A 17,307-nucleotide genomic window follows, 5' to 3' on the forward strand; every position below is an offset into this window, starting at 1 on the left:
ACATTACAAACCATAAACCATATTAGTAATATCCCTGGATTCCTAAACTACCTGTTTACTGTCATGGGCGAGTCAGAATTTCTTCCACCTGAACGTATGGGAGATAGAAGCCATAGCTTTCAGTCCCCATCATCAACATCACTCTCTCTCTCTCGCTGATTCCATCGTCTCCCCAGCCACTCCCTTGAGCTGAACCAGGCCATATAAAACCTCAGCACTCGAGACCTGGTATTCTTGGGAATCTCCTGATGAGTGCAAGAAAATGAAAAAATGAAAATCGCTTATTGTCACAAGTAGGCTTCAAATGAAGTTACTGTGCAAAGCCCCTAGTCGCCACATTTTGGCGCCTGTTCCGGGGGGGGGGGTGGCTGGTAAGGGAATTGAACCATGTGAGACATTCTTCACAATTTTGAATTTCATTTTGCTTGGTCTATAATTGTTTTCACCTGTTTTGCCTTGTTATGACTTAAACCCTCTTGTATGCTTTAAAGACATTTTAATTGTCCTGAATGTTACTCTCTTCATCCCAGATTGGCTTCAATTGCTCTTTTATTTTTATTTTTTAGTTAATTTAATTGTTCGCTAACGATCCTGTCTTTAAATGCTTCCAGCATTTTATGGTACGATCTTTAATATTTTGTTAGTTTTTGACTTATTAGTTTTATTTTTAGTTGCCCCTGTGAAGTGTATTGGAAAATTTTATTACTTTAGTGATCTATAAATACAGGTTGGTCAAGGACGTTGTTAAAATCTAGTTCTAAAGGTCCACTTGGCTCCTTAATAATGTTAATGTTAGCTTTAAAACCTCTGAAAGAGTTGAAAATTCTGTTATAAGTCAGTGCCATTGGATTTATATGAGGTGTTGGAGCTATTTCTCTTGTGATTGAATGACCGTTGCTGTTCTAGCCAAAGAGCAGTTTATTTTATCTGGTTTGAGTTATTTCTGTGAGGTAATGCATAAACACTCAACAAAACTCTCCATTGGAGATGGCTGTTAAGCTCACACATATATCTTTAGTAATTGAGTCAGAACAGAGTATATACTGACACTAATGCATTACAACATTGCATATGTGCTGGGGAACAAATATGACAACTAATTTTGGTGAGATAAGCCTGGCCAAAAACATTGTATTACACCTACATATGTCAATAATGAAACAGCTCACAATGAGAGATGATCTATGTAGCACATTGGCTGAGATTTCTTTGCAATTTTACAGTGGCCAAGATTTAAATTGTGCAGAATTAAAGAAACACTTTACTTGACTGTACAAAATCTACTATTGTTAAAAACTCTTGGTTCTGCTGAGTAAGTAAGGTTCTTTCTTTCTAAGTAATTGTTGGGTGTTTTGAACAAACATTTTTCATAGGTTGTGGGTGTCACCAACATTTGTTGCCCATCCATAGTGAATTGAATTGAGTGCCATTACTGTGCATCTGGAGCCACATGTACTCCAGACCAGGTAATGGCCCATTAGTGAACCAGCTGAATTTTACAATAAATCAACAATGATTTCATAGTCACCGTTAAACTTTTAATTCCAGATTTTTATTGAATTTAAATTGCACCATCTGCCGTGGTGGGATTCAAACCCTCATCCTCCGAGCATTACCCTGGGTTCCTGGATTACGAGACCAGTGACAATATCACTATGCCACTGCCTCTTCATAATTTGTAGATTATTCTTAAAGCTCGCTGTCTGTAGCAATCAATCACATTAATAGCTTGGGTGGATATAGAGACAATCTTTCTTATTAGCAGATGCAGATTCTTTAAAAATAATGCCACCCAGTTTTGAATTCCGTGACTTTTGAATCAAACTTTACGCTGTGTGATTTAAAGTTATTTAAGAGAATTACTCTTGCATAAATTGAAAATTAACTTTATTTCAGCTACTCTGCTTTTGAAATGTCTCTTTCCTCCTCCACCCTCAGCCCCACACCCCTAAATGAATTAAAAGTTTCTCTCCCTTTCCACCCCTATTTTGCAACTTCGAGTATATTGTACAAACTCATAGAAACAAAAATGTTTTATTTAAATATCTTCAGGATGCTCCAAAAGGACTGCATGGCACACATTACTTTTGATGTGGTCTGTAAGAAAACACAGTTGTCAGTTTATACATAGCAACAACTCCCAAAAAAGAAATAAGAGAAATTATCAATGTAATCACACTGAATATTAGCCAGGACATAAAGAGAAACATTAGTCATTTTTAGAATAGTGACACAGATTTGATATGTTCACCTGTATAAGGAAATGGGACCTCGGATAAATGCGTTATTATAGCACTTTGAACAATACATTGCTTCCTCATGACATTTCTGAATTCAGGAGTTTAATCGGCCCACAACATAGCTGACAACTCGACGACAGACTGCCACGTTTCTGCCCCATTGACTGCTAAAGTTCTAAATCCCTCTGTACCTTCAACTGTGCTTCACTACACAATAAACCCAATAACTGAACCACTGCAGGGAATATCAAGAAACAGTATGATACTTGATGCGGTATAAATGATAAGCTAACAATTAGATGCTTCGCTCATTGGTAACACGTCCATCTTTGAGTTAGAAGGTGATGGGTTCAGGCTGCACTCCAGAGATTTGACACGTAATCTAGATTGATACTTCAATGCTGTTCAAAAGGAGCAATATACAGTCAAGGATGCTGTCTTCAGATGATATGATAAACCAAGGTCTTCAGGTCATTGTAAAGATCCCATGGCATACTTCAGAAAGAGAAGTGGAATGCTCACGACCTCCTGGATGATAATTATCCCTCATTCAACATATTAAAGTCCGGATCACTTGGTTATTTATCTCACTGCAGTTTGTGGCCACCTTATTATGTGCAAATTACTTGTGGTATGACTGTACATTATTATCAGTGTAGACACATCAAAAGGACTCCGAGGTAGATTTACACTTTTGGCAACCCCACGTCACTCCCTGCCTTGCCCCCAATGATGTCGAGCCCCGCCCCGAATGACATCAATGCCCTCCCGACGCCGCCCACCCTCGGCTCGCACAATGCAAGGCACAGAAACCCAAAATCTCGCAGTTGCTGCCCAGCTGTCTCTCACACTCAGCCTTGCTGCCAGAGGCTGACCTCTGGCTCTGGTCAAGTCACCCCATTGGCCACTGTTCCCTTCTTTCATTAGAAGCCTGCCCCTGGAAGGACTCCATTAGCTTTGAAGTGTTTTGAGTTGTCCTGAGGTAATCAAAGTAACTGCATAAATGCAAGTTCTTATTTCAAACTGTCCGTGTTAAGACCACGCTGACTGTATATTTCTGTTACTTTCGTGCTACCAGTGTTGGCATTCCTCTCTTGAGTCAGAGTTTTTGAATTCAAGGCCCGTGTTGATGCTTCAGTGCTGTACTGAGGAATTGTAGCAATGTTGGAGTGAAATATTTTATGTAAGGCATGAAACTGTGTGTCTACTGGATATAAATGATCTATGACATTAGTTGAAGTAAAGCAGTGGAGTTTTCCCATTGCCCTGGCAAACATTTGTTCCACAATTGTTTGGCGTAACGTCTCCCAAACGTTTCTTCCCCTTCGGGGAATGTTGGGGAGGTGGTGAAAAGTTCCTTGCCTGATTATCAGCCAGTTGAACGACTTCATGAACGCTGCTTCCATTGTCAACCAGTCCTGGCATTGGACTTGCACTCGGAGATTTTGACCCAGAGATAGGAACGATTTTGCTGCCTCTCAAGACCTCCTGGATTCCCCAATTAGCACAGCCAAAACAGATCTCGTTGCCTACATAACAGTCATGGTGACACTGAGGGATTTCCTGAGGACAAAATATGTAGTTTATAAATGTAATTTCAGTATCAGTTATATTTCCAAATTATTTCTGTTTCTTTTCGTCCACCTTTATGATAAAACAGTGGCGCTGGAGTAAAAGAATATGTTCAATCAGATTTCTATTTTCTGAGGCTCTAACAAGAAGGTACCCCTTGTTTAAATATATCATGAAAATACAAAGAAAAATGTGTTGAAGACTTTGAAATGTTCGTTAAAAGAATGATAAATTGTCCGGTGTCTAATATATTAATTTAGTTAATTTGTTGAAAAAGATCTTTGCATTATCTATCACATGAAATGGAATGGCCTCCTTCTGTGCTATATCATTCTATGAGCTCAATTACCCTTTCATCATAGTCATGCTACAGTCATCATTTCCAATGTACAACTGAAGAGAGAGAGCACTTTTTTTTCAAACAATTCATATTAAATGTAATCCGAAATAAGGGGGAACAGTGGAGTAGTTCACTCGAGCCCAATTGCAAAACACTCCTCGGTTGGGAAGCAGAAAGTAATTTCCCCCATGGTACTGAGTTGCCAATCTTTTCGTCGGTTGCTATAGGGAAGCACCAAGTTGAAACTTGAGAAAAACAGCAAGAGCCGAATTTAATAATCCATAAGGGAAAAAAGGCATATTTCAAAAGTGTGACTTCCACAGAGCTGAATCCCATTGAGACTGTTTAAGATCTGTACATAAAGCCAGTGTGCATTCAAGTCTTGTAACTACAGCTGTGCTGCTGTGTAAATACTCGCTCTGTGATTGCCGCTAATCCCCAATACTCTCAACAGGCTTTCAGTAAATGGAATCAGAAAGTTATTGTCTTCTCTTGAAAGTACTGTGAGCAAAGTTGAATGGCTCTAGGATAGTCAATCAGAAGCTGAGTTTACTTTTTATCCTCTTAAAAGTACTAGAATATACAACCAGCCAAAGGAACTAGGTACAGTGATGTGAGGATCCTTCTGTTACAGTGCATCAGGCAGAAAGAGTACTGGTGTTGTTAATGCCCATAATAGAAAATGTATGTTACAAGCCAGATTTTTCCTTAATAGCAACGTACGAGCAAACCATTGAATGAAGATTAACCAAATTCCTCCTTTTCACAATGAGCTTATTATCATGGGATTGCTCAGTGATCTGGATCAAACCTACAGTCTCAATAACTGTGTGAGATTGAACAAAATTAGAGTTGTTAAATAGCATTTATTTTCCTCCTTTGCCCTTCTGTGCATTAACCGTTTTCCCGTCTCTTCGCCCTCTAATTATTTCCAGGCTTATTGTGGCTTTGTGCGACCTGGCGTTGATCCCAAGAATCTTTCAGCTGTAGCCACAGGGAACTGGGGGTGTGGAGTTTTCGGTGGAGATGCCAGGTTAAAATGTAAGTGAACAAATGTGACTCCGTTTTTAAATATATCCAGGTGAAAACATCATGCAACAAAGATTGTTCAGTCATTCATCCCATTTCTGTTTGTGGCACTTTTCTGACAAAACAGCAGTGATCGCACTTCATAAAGAGCTGTTTGGTTGTGATGTGCTTCGAGGCATCGTGAGGATGCAAAAAGTGCTCTATTGCTGCAGGTTCTTTCCAGGTTGGTGAGGAGTTAGCATTCAATTAAATAGCTGAACAGAGTTTGAGACTGTAATTTCTGTCCGTGTGTGTGTGCGCAGTTTTGTTCAGTCATGTTTAAAGGTTTTTTTAGTGATGTGTTGTGAGTCCAGTATTTTGTTAATTTCATATAATCAAGTGATTTCTAGAAGAAAATAAGATCATGAAGATTGCTTCAAAATTAATCATTTGCGCATCCTGTTCATTAATCAGTATCGTGAGTGTCTGACTGTTTAAATATTCAGACTTAGGATCTGTGCTCACTGAAGAGCTCAGCTCAAAGTGTAGAGATGAAACGCAGCAAAGCTGTTGCTGAAAATCTCTCAATTCTGCAAAGGAAGAGTTTCTCGCAGGTTGTTGTTTGGAAACATTTGTCATGTTCTTTGAATTATCATACATACCCTGAATGCTTGGCCCAGATGTTTCTGGGCCCATCTAGGTTCATTAGTTAATGCTCGTCGATAATTATAAAACATAGCGTCAAGGAGCAAAATTACAGACTAGCAATATGAAAATTGTGGTATTGATCACTTCTGCTTTGGAAATTCACATATACAGAGGAAAGCTGGCTTTTGGTCACTGACTATCATTAAATAACTATAGTGCATGTGGATTTGCAAGGTGCTTAGGTTTGGTGTTTTTGGAACAGAAGGTCAAGCAAAAGTCAACACCACATTGAATAAATGCCCACAAACAAGTGTTTAACACGGAAAAATGCCTTCATTATAGGGGGTAGTTTAACTCGAGTACTCATTTTTGAGTTCATCACTGATCCCGAGGGATTCATTACTGTCCCAGGCATTGCTTAATAATAAGCACATCTTGGAGGATATTTTTCTCATTGCTGATCCCAATGATGAGATCGCTGTATTTAAGCAGCTCTAATATGTTGGCAGGCTATAATTATTGAAAACAAAACGCAAGTATTAAATGTTGCTTATAAAATAGTTACAACCAGTACTGAAAAGTAATATTAAAAGCCAGGCTGAAGGTGGCTTAAAATTAAAAAAAAAAAACAAATGTGTTGCAAATCCACGATACATCAGTCAGTATTTAAAAGAAATTAGATGACTACTTTGGGCAGGTTCCTTCATCGGAGGCTATGTTTCTGATAGACTGACAAACTGACGTGGATATGTTGTTGTAGCCTTATTGCAGATGATGGCAGCAGCAGAAGCAGGGCGAGATGTGGTTTATTTCACCTTCGGAGACCGGGAATTGATGACTGAGATATATGAAATGCACAAATTCCTTATTGAGAAAGAGCAGACTGTTGGTAAGCCAAGCTCATTCATAAACTTTGCTTCCTACCAAATTGTCAACATTTACCACCTAAACATACAGGAATAGACTGTGAATGACAGCATAATTTTCTTGTTTTATAGAAAACTGCATCTAAAGGTTTAAAATGTGTAGATTGGTAATAAAAATGCAAAATTTCTGTTGAATACCATGACACATTAACAGTCAATCCATTCTGGCTCATTTTTCTTTGTATCCGAATGACTAAATATTGCATTTAATTTGAGGGCACTTCAATGGTGAATGAATTCTGATATTCCACATATTTGCACTCCAAAATTTGAATTGAAACATTGAAGTGATGGGAAACATCTTTATATCTGCCTTTTCCTTTTCAGGTCACATCTACAGGCTTTTGGAGCGATACTCCAGTGAAGTGTGCCGATCCTGTTCCTTTTCAAGGCCGCACATTAAACTCTACAACTTCATTTATGACTCTGTAGCCTTCTACACGGATTCAACAGACGAGGGTGATGATTGACAGCTTTTCAAGCTCCTTTTAAGGACTACATTCAAACTCCCGGGGAGGCTGAGCTCAGTTGCTCAACATTATGATTATGCTTGCAAGAGATCCTGATACCGCAAACCCATTCTTAAAGAGAATTTATCCCAAAACATTGTCCATTATTCTGACAGAAGATTTTCTGAAATACTATTGGTAACAATGTTTATTAGTGCTAGAAGTCAAGCCTAAAGTGCTTCAAATTGAAATTTCAGGTATGGTAACCATGTGGAGCTGTTTGGCCCAGGGACTAATGAGAGAAATATATATCTCTGGTATACAATACATAGCCTTCTCATACTTTATACAATCATTATAGAGGAACGACTACCAATGTAAACTTTCTCTTACTTGAGAATAATTATTCAGCGGTATTAAACCATGTTACCGTCTGATTTTTTTGAGTAATCTCTGGTTAATAGAATTTAATCAAAATTGAAATCCCCAGCATGCCCTTGGCATGGTTTTGTTACTGTGTTACCAACTAAATTAAAGAGACTTTTAAACTTGAACGACAAGAGAATTCTCCTCGTGGGCTTTTGGTGGGAGGGGAAGCAATGATGTGGGTGTGTTTTAATTTTGGTTTTAGCTTAAGAATTTGAATACCAGTTGTGTATTCTTTCAGTCTATATGGTACTAGATGCCAAAATATTAAGGAGCTGTAGCTGCTGGCTGAGTGGCTCCTATTGATGATATATATGGAGCGAATTCTGTGCCAATGTCTGAAGAAGTATTTTTTTTAATTGTCTAAATAAAGGTTTGATGTTGAGTACAAAGCTTTTATGGGGTTCTTCACAATAATGTCTGGTTGCATTGTATGTTGTGGCTGATCATGAAGACATAGCAGCGTGTATATTGCTGATACCCGCAGACTGTAAACAGCCAGACGTATGTCAATCAACCAGACCAACCAGCCATGACCAGGATGGGGTTCCAAAGGGCTCACAGTCACTCTCAATTTCCCATCTCCAGTAATGTGACCAATCAGGTGTATGTTCTGTCACGTTCAAAAAGTGAATATCGAAGAACTTTCAATGTTGTTTTGCAGAAATCCTTCAGGGACTGCCTGATTAACTGAGTGGGGAGTCAGGGAAACATGATTGACAGACGTTTCACTGATATGGCCAATGTACCATAAGTGGCCCCATGATCCATAAGCTCCATAAGGTATAAATCTTTCAACAACTATAAAGTGAAAGAAAACAGCAATTTTGGATAGATACCGATCAACAGAAATGATTCTGATGTGATTTGCACCTTCAAATCTTCTATAGTGGTAGAGTTGAGAATGATGACAATATAGTTCATGGGGTTTAGATTGACTTTACAGTAAGCAATATTTTTGGTTATAATTTAGCACTTGGGTTATTATCAAGTTTCAAGCTTTCACAAAATAAAACTTTATACTCAGCCCCCTGTGCAACCATTTTGATTCTCATTTATTCCGTGTACAATACTGTGTTGGGATAGGAATTTGATGGATTGCCCTCTTAAGAATATTGCACATTAAATGATCACATGAACTGTTGGCTGTCTGTTTTATTTGTTAAAGTTAAATGTGTAGTTTTAGTTCATAAAATTCTCATTTTTCACCAAAGCTTTTGTCCGTTACAGAGCACCTTGATCTGATTGATCTTAGTCCATAGGACTTGTATTATGTCCACCTATTCTGTCCAATGACACTTCATTGTCACAGTTTCTCAAGGTTAATAAAGTTTCTAATGTTATAACAACAGCAAGCAATCCTGCCAGTTCTCGTCTAACCACATGATGGGCATTAGGGTGCAAGTGGGTAGAGTCCAGTTCTTCACTTTGCCTGGGCACAGAGTGGGAAAGGGCAGAATCATTCAGTGCAAAACCTAAATACTGTGGATGCCCAGAAATCTGAAATAAAAACAGAAAATGCTGGATAAGCCCAGCATATCTGGCAGCATCTGTGGCGAGGAACAGTCAACCTTCAAGCCCGTGTCTGCATGGATCTCACTCCCACAACCCAAAAGATGAGCAGGGTAGGTGGGTTGACTGCTCTAAATTGCCCCTTAATTGGAAAAATGGTGACCTTTCATCAGAACAGAATGACAACCTGAAACATTATCGCTATTTCTCTCTCCAGAGATCCTGCCCCCCACTGAGGATGTCCAGCATTTTCAGCTTTCATTAAAACATAGCTTGGTATTGCTTCATATTCCTCTAGAAGCTGCTGCAAGTATCAAACTGCTGCTAACACAATTGCAACTTGTGGCGAATTGATAATGTCTGACTGGGAAGAATAATAGCATTAACAGATTGCCTGGAGAAACTGGGGTTTTTGTGAAAGTAAAAGCTGTCATTTTCAACTATGTGAAACTGACAAACTTGTCACGCCATTTACCATCAATTTTACCTTGAGAGACCTGTTTCACTTATCTGAGCTTCATATAACCTTGGACCAAAACATTTTCGCTGAAGGTACCTGTCTCCACCTCTCACCAGCTCTCACCAAAAGCAGCAAATATAACATCTTAAGCAGGCAGAATGCGAACTCGGTAGGTAATTCTAATTCCCCATCTTTTGGATGCTTTGAATTATTAAGTGATTCCCATTTAAGCCTCTAGTCATTAATTATTTTGGCCATGGAATTGTCACTTGTGCAATTTGATGAATGTAACTCGATGGGTGGAACCAGCACAAAATATAATTGATTTAAAAAAATAATAAATTTAGAGTACCCAAGTAAGGGGCAATTTAGCGTGGCCAATCCACCTACCCTGCACATCTTTTGGGTTGTGGGACGAAACCCACGCAAACGTGGGGAGAATGTGTAAACTCCACATGGATGTGACTCGGGCCGGGATCGAACCCGGGCCCTCGGAGCTGTGAGGCAGCAGTGCTAACCGCTGTGCCACCATGCTGCGCTTCATGGAATTTTTTTTTTAAAAGAGCAAATTGTGTTCAGCTGACTCAAATTTCCGTTTTCTTTTGCACTCATTTTTTAAAAACATTGCGCTGGAAGCATCCAAAAGAACTGGCCTATTCACGACAGTAAATTAATCCAAAAAGAATGCTTCTGAGATAAATCTATTTTCAGCTGTATTAAACCTCCAGTTGCTGAAGTATATCCAGAAGTACTTTTCAAGCAATTTTGAAAATAAAAGTTAAGTTTTAAAACATTGTGCCGTTCAAAACACTACATTTAGTAATACCCTCTGGATCATCACCTGAGCCACAAGCTAATTAATTGTCATGGGGGGGTCAATAAGATTAAGGAGGTAAATGTGTGGCTCAAAGATTGGTTTTGGAGAAATGGGGTTGAATTCATGGGACATTGGCACCAGCCCTGGGGAAGAGGGAGCCTGTTCGGATGGGACAGTCTTCATTTGAATCATGCTGGGACCAGAGTCCTGGTGAATCGCATAACTAGGGCTGTGGACAGGGCTTTTCAACTAAATAGTGGTGTTGGGAAATTCTGTTGTATGGAGAATTAGAAAATCAAAGTTGAAGGCAAGGGTAGAAGTGCAGGTTAATGACGAGGACTTTAAACTAGTTAAAGGGTCCACGGGCTCGGGAGAATTTAATAAACTTCCCAGAACATATAATAGAACAAAGAGGACAAGAAAAGTACAGCATAGGAACAGGCCCTTCGGCCCTCCAGGCCTGTGCCTATCATGATGCCCTAACTAAAATAAAACCTTCTGCCCTTATCCCTCTATTTTCTTCCTATTGATGTACCCATCCAGTTGCCTCTTAAATGTTGCTAATGTGCCTGCTTCCACCTCATATCTGGTAACATGTTCCAGGCACCCACCACTCTCAATGTGAAAAGCTTACCCTGCACATAAAGAAGAAAGATCTCCCTTAAACTTTCGCTTGAACCTGTGCTCCCTTGTAATTGTCACTTCCACCCTTGGAAAAAGCCTCTGACTATCCATCCTGTCTATGCCCCTCATAATTTTGTAGACCTCTATCAGGTCTCCCCTCAGCCTACGTCTTTCTAGTGCTAACAATCCTCAACCTCTCCTCATAACCAACACCCTCGAGACCAGGCAACATCCTGTTGAACCTTCTTTGCAATCTCTCCAAAGCTTCCACGTCCTGATAATGTGCTGACCAGAACTGCACACAATACAAATGTGGCCTACCCAAGGTTTTATATAGCTGCAAGATGATTGCCCAATTCTTGTACTCAGTGCCCTGGCTGATGCCTTAATCACCTGTACTGCCACTTTTAGGGAACTGTGGACCTGCACGCCCAGATCCTTCTGTAAATGTTCCTAAGGGTTCTGCCATTTACAGTATAATTCATACCTAGATTTGATCCTCCAAAATGCATCAACTCGCATTGGTCTGGGTTAAATTCCATCTGCCATTTCTGTGACCAAGTCTCCATACTATCTATATCCTGTTGTATCCTCTGACAATCCTCGGCATTATCAACAACTCCGCCAATCTTCGTGTCATCCACAAACTTACTAATCAGACCATCCACATTTTCCTCCAAATCACTTTTATATAGTACAAACAACAGAGATCTCAGCACTGATCCCTGTGGAACACCATTAGCTACAGATCTCCATTCAGAAAAACACCCTTCCACCACTAATCTCTTCTATAACAAAGCCAGTTCTGTATCCATCTATCCAGCCCACCCCGAATCCCATGTGATTTTAGTTTTTGTACCAGTCTGCCATGTGGGACCTTGTCAAACGCTTTACTAAAGTCCATATAAACTACATCCACAGCCCTTCCCTCATCAATTTTCTTTGTCACCTCTTCAAAAAAACTCAATCAAGTTGGTGAGACATGACCTTCCCCATACAAAACCTGTCACTAACTAGTCCATTTTCCTCCAAATGTGCATATTTCCTGTCCCTCAGTATCTTTTCCAAAAGTTTCCCCACCACTGATGTCAGGCTCACTGGCCTATAATTTGCTGGGTTGTCCCTGCTTCCTTCCTTAAACAAGAGATTGACGTTGGCTATTCTCCAGTCCTCTGGAACCTCGCCTGTGGTCAAAGAGGATTATGAAGATATCTGTTAAGGCCCCAGCTATTTCTTCCCTTGCCTCCCGCAGTAACCTGGGATAGATCCCAGCCGGCCCCAAGGACCTGTCTACCTTAATGCAGTTTAAGATACTCAACAATTCCTCCTTTGATATATTGACAGACTTGATTAGGGAACTTAATGTTCCCTAATTAGGGGGCAGAGACCACATAGAATTTACCCTGCAGTTTGAGAGGGAGAAGCTGGAACCCGATGTAACGGTATTATAATTGAATATAGGCAACTACAAAGACGTGAGGGAGGAGTTGGCCAGAATTGATTGGAAGGGGGGCCTAGCAGGGAAGACAGTGGAATAGCAATGCCAGGTGTTTTGCGGAGTTATTTGAGAGGCACAACAGAAATTCATCCAAAGAAGAGGAAACGTGCTAAGGGGAGGACAAGGCTTCCATGGCTGATGAGGGAAGTCAAGGACAGCATAAATGCAAAACAAAAAGCATACAATGTGGCAGAGGATTGAGAAGTCTTTAATAGCAAGCAGAGGACAACTAAAAAAGCAATAAGAGAAGATGAAATATGAGTGAAAGATAGCTAGCAATATAAGAGAAGATAGCAAGTTTTTTTCAATATATAAAAGGTAAGAGAGGCAAGAATAGACATTGGACCACTGGAAAATGAGGTTGAAGAAGTAGTAATAGGAAACAAAGAAATGGCAGAGGAACTGAATAGTTTCTTTGCATCAGTCTTCATGGTGGAAGACACCAAGGGGATATCCAAACTTCAGGAGAATCAGGGGGCAGAGGTGAGTGTAGTGGCCATCACTGAGGAGAAGGTCTGAAGGTGGATAAATCACCTGGACCAGATGGCCTAAACCCCATTGTTCTAAAGGAGATAGCTGAGGAGATTGTGGAGACATTGGTGGTGATCTTTCAGTAATCAATCAAGTGCAAGATTCTCTTAAGGTTAACATGCAGGTTTAGTTGGCAGTTAGGAAGGCAAATGCATTCATGTCGATAGAGCTCGAATACAAGAGCAGGGATATACTTTTGAGGTTGTATAAGGCTCTAGTCAGACCCCATTGGGAGTATTGGGAGCAGATTTGGGCCCCGTATCTAAGGGAGGATGTGTTGGCCTCAGAAAGGGTCCAGAGGAGGTTCACAAGAATGATCCCTTGAATGAAAAGCTTGTCATATGAGGAACGGTTGAGGACTCTGGATCTGTACTCGTTGGAGTTTAGAAAAATATGGGGGGATCTTATTGAAACTTATAGGGTATTGCGAGGCCTGGATAGAGTGGACGTGGAGAGGTTGTTTCCACTGGTAGGGAAAACTAGAACCAGAGGTCACAATCTCAGACTAAAAATCTCCTTTAAAACAGAGATGAGGGGGAATTTTTCAGCCAGAGGGTGGTGAATCTGTGGAACTCTCTGCTGCAGACTGTGGAGGCCAAATCACTGAGTGTCTTTAAGACAGAGATAGATAGGTTCTTGATTAATAAGTTGATCAGGGGTCATGGGGAGAAAGCAGGAGAATGGGCGTGAGAAACATATCAACCATGATTGAATGTCGGAGCAGACTGGATGGGCCAAATGGCTTAATTATGCTCCTATGCCTTGTGATATTCAATTGCTTTGAGTGGAAACGCAGAGGAGAGAAACATGTTTGAAATCCAGTGCCGGTTGTGTCTGTTTTTGCTGATAGAGCCCAAAGTGGAAACTGCCCCTCAGGTATGGATGAATTACAAAATCATCTTTTTCCTGAACTCAAGCTGGTTCCGGGTTTTGAGTCTGGCATAAATGGGCAAAACCTGCAGATGAAAACATTGTTTCTTCCTCTAATGGCTTCATTTTCTATTCTTTGCCCCGGTTACTGGAGAACAACACGCGAAGCCCTTGCTTATATAGACGCATTCAAACCTTCCCGCAGAGCTGAGTAAACACAACTCTTTAAAGTTAACCCACATCAAAGGACTAGTCCATAAATTATGTTCAGAGTGCTACAGCGTGGGGTCAAGATTGAAAGCTCTGTAGGATGGCCCCATGCTTGCTTGTGACCTTTTGAGAGTGCAACCTGCCATAGTAAATCTGGGAAATTACATGCCAAATCACACCCCGGTTCTTCATTCATATTTTATCAAAGTAACTTCATGTCTGTCTCTCGGATATTAAATAATTGCTTTCCCAAAATAGACTAGGGTCCAAGTTGTCAACTCATTAATTCCTTAGGCAGGTTACTCTGTGAGGTCCTTCCCGTATACCGTTTCCCCAGTCGAATAGCGGGCAGCATTCAGCTTGGCGGTTTGTCCCACAAACTCTGTGATAGCCTTGTTATATTGTAAAGGTTTAATCGGCGTCTTATATTAAATCTCAGTCACACCCTGCCGCCTCAATCACGGTTTCGCATCTCCAATCCAGATGCCCAACATTCTTCAGTGGAAGATCCACCCCAGTTGGCCTGAAATCTCTCGCCGCCCACCTCTTCAACATTTAATTGCAACGTCTGAGTCTCAATTTGTTTTGCCTCTGCATTGTATCAAATTCAGAATCTGATCAGCCTGTGGCATTGTGGTCAAATTTGCAGAATCATCAGCAATGAGAATGTCAGACGGAGGTGAAGTTCCAAAGAATTTTCCACTGTAGCCCTCGCCATGGCTGGAGTCTTCCTTCCCCTAACCTAGTGGGATAACCAGTTGAGACAAATGCTGCAAAACAACTTATGAAATCTCCTGGTAAATTGTTAACTGTTAATCTGTAGATACAACTGCGGCACAAAAGGATAGCTGTATTATCATGCATCAACCTACACCCAGTCAGCCAAATAGTTTGCTTCCCATACATATCGAAGGAGAGACTCTGGAATATAGCGAGTGTGTCCCATATAAAATAATCTTTATTGTTTCACAGTAAATTCATACCTGTGACAATAAAAGGTTATTATTGTTATTAAGTAGGCTTACATTAACACTGCAATGAAGTTACTGTGAAAATCCCCTCGTCGCCACATTTAAGCTTCTGTTCGGGAGAATTCAGAATGTCCAATTCACCTAACAAGCACGTCTTTCGGGATTTGTGAGAGGAAACTGGAGCACCCGGAGGAAACCCGCGCAGACACGGGGAGAACGTGCAGACTCCGCACAGACAGTGACCCAAGCCGGGAATCGAACCGGGGTCCTTGGTGTTGTGAAGCATCACTGCTACCTCAGCAGCCACCTATCCAAAAGGCCACCATTAATGAAGAGATCTAACTCTGGACCAACTGCATCATTGAAACTTCTACAAACTAAGGCATTGAGTGTTTGATGATGGAGACCTCGGCAAGTCTACAAAAATCCTAATGTGCAGAGCAGCTGTCACCACCACACTCCTGCACTGCAGTGAGACCTGGACTGTGTATCAGTGACATATAAGAGTGCTGGAGAAATTCCATCAGCATTGGGAGGATCATTTATCCCCCCCCCCCCCCCCCCCCCACCCCTAACCCCACCCCTGCCGGCCACCTCCTTTTCACTCAACTCTCAAATGACTGACTTTCCAGGGGACAATAAAGCTTGTTACTAATTGTTCAGAGTGGCAATAGCTTGCCCATCAAGCTGCATCACGCTTTGAGCGACAAAGCCTTCACGTGTCGGGAAAAGCAGAGTTCGGGAAGGATAGAAAGAGAAGCAAATCCTGCAACCCTGCTCGCACTACCTGTTCAGTCACGATGATCCACGATTAAAACTCTTAATGCCGGTCATCCTCGAATCAAGGAGCAGCCGGCGACAGCACAAAGGTGAACCTGAAAAAGAAGGGCCACTGGTAACACCACATAAATACAAGATTTTATTTGTCTCTCAAAAGTGCCTCTAAATGACTTGGGGGTCATTTTGAAGTTCAATAATGTTAAGTGAGTGCCACCAATAAATTGCCAGCAGGGCCTCCAACAGGCACTTCAATCAAGACTTTCATTAACACAAGAGAGACGGGTAATTTATGAAAATGGACATTTGATAACAATCAGCGCCTGGCTTCTTCTGCAGAAAAGTTTTTTCAAGAAGTATTTTCGTTTGAAACGCATCTAGTTTTAAGTTGTCCTTTTCACAACCTGTACAGGCATATTCGAATAAATAAATTCTGCACTGCGAATGCCTGTTTATCTGCTGTGCACATACTTTCTCCGGGAAACCATCAATTTATGAGCAGCAGAGGAATAAAAGTATCGGACAAGGCACGTCGTGAATTAGCAGATTGCCTGTCAGCTTGATGCTGACATGGAAACCATTTGGCAGTTCAGATACTGACTTCTGACTTGTGCATGTGAGAAGCACATTTCAAAAGAGGCATCAAAAAATAATCGACTAACTGGTGCATGAAAAAAGTACAACAGATAAAATATCTTGGTCTCTCTGCCAAAGAGCTCTCTCTCTCCACCCTTCTATTATGTTCAGACAAAACAAACTTATTTGACATGTTCCATTATATTGATGGAGTTCAGAGGTTTTCAGTATTGATTTTAGGTCCTTTGCAATTTACTTGTCAGTGTGGCTCCACTGTAGCCCTCTCAGATCTCGAGTCAGAAAGCCATTCACTCAAAACCCGATCCAGGGACTTCAGATAGAACATAGAACATAGAACAGTACAGCACAGAACAGGCCCTTCGGCCCTCAATGTTGTGCCGAGCCATGATCACCCCACTTAAACCCACGTAACCCACATACCCGTAACCCAACAATCCCCCCATTAACCTTACACTACGGGCAATTTAGCATGGCCAATCCACCTAACCCGCACATCTTTGGACTGTGGGAGGAAACCGGAGCACCCGGAGGAAACCCACGCACACACGGGGAGGACGTGCAGACTCCACACAGACAGTGACCCAGCCGGGAATCGAACCTGGGACCCTGGAGCTGTGAAGCATTGATGCTAACCACCATGCTACCGTGAGGCCCCATAACGGGGCTGGATTTTGCCATCACCATCAAAACAATGACTGGCCTCAAAGAAACCTGCCTACAAAAATATATTGATCGCCCTGGCGTAGGTATCCCTTTTTCCTTATCATAGAACCATAGAATCTCTACAGTACAGAAGGAGGCCATTCAGCCCATCGAGTCTGCACCAATCCT

At 41.1% G+C, this 17,307-nt stretch overlaps 1 protein-coding gene and 1 long non-coding RNA gene across 8 annotated transcripts in view; one reads left to right on the forward strand and one right to left on the reverse strand.

Moving 5' to 3' along the window:
* Positions 1-8,748, forward strand: part of parga (poly (ADP-ribose) glycohydrolase a) — a 159,245-nt gene extending 150,497 nt beyond the window's left edge. For 6 of the 7 annotated variants that reach the window (XM_038783247.1, XM_038783245.1, XM_038783250.1 and 3 more), the window contains 3 exons: positions 5,088-5,193; positions 6,569-6,697; positions 7,062-7,276. In XM_038783247.1, the coding sequence (XP_038639175.1) occupies positions 5,088-5,193; positions 6,569-6,697; positions 7,062-7,204 (378 nt within the window). In that variant the 3' untranslated portion in view covers positions 7,205-7,276. Of the gene's footprint in view, positions 1-5,087; positions 5,194-6,568; positions 6,698-7,061 lie in introns of all 7 variants that reach the window. The other variant, XM_038783246.1, reaches the window with a different exon arrangement.
* The window catches only part of LOC119956221, a 30,914-nt gene continuing 14,943 nt past the window's right edge, over positions 1,337-17,307 (reverse strand). Inside the window, exons 2-3 of the long non-coding RNA XR_005458608.1 lie at positions 15,890-15,977; positions 1,337-3,803 (exon numbers count right to left, since the gene is read on the reverse strand). This is a non-coding gene — a long non-coding RNA (uncharacterized LOC119956221). The remainder of the gene's footprint in view (positions 3,804-15,889; positions 15,978-17,307) is intronic.

Source organism: Scyliorhinus canicula, chromosome 22 (genome assembly GCF_902713615.1).
Source record: "Scyliorhinus canicula chromosome 22, sScyCan1.1, whole genome shotgun sequence".
Taxonomy (NCBI): Eukaryota; Metazoa; Chordata; class Chondrichthyes; order Carcharhiniformes; family Scyliorhinidae; genus Scyliorhinus; species Scyliorhinus canicula.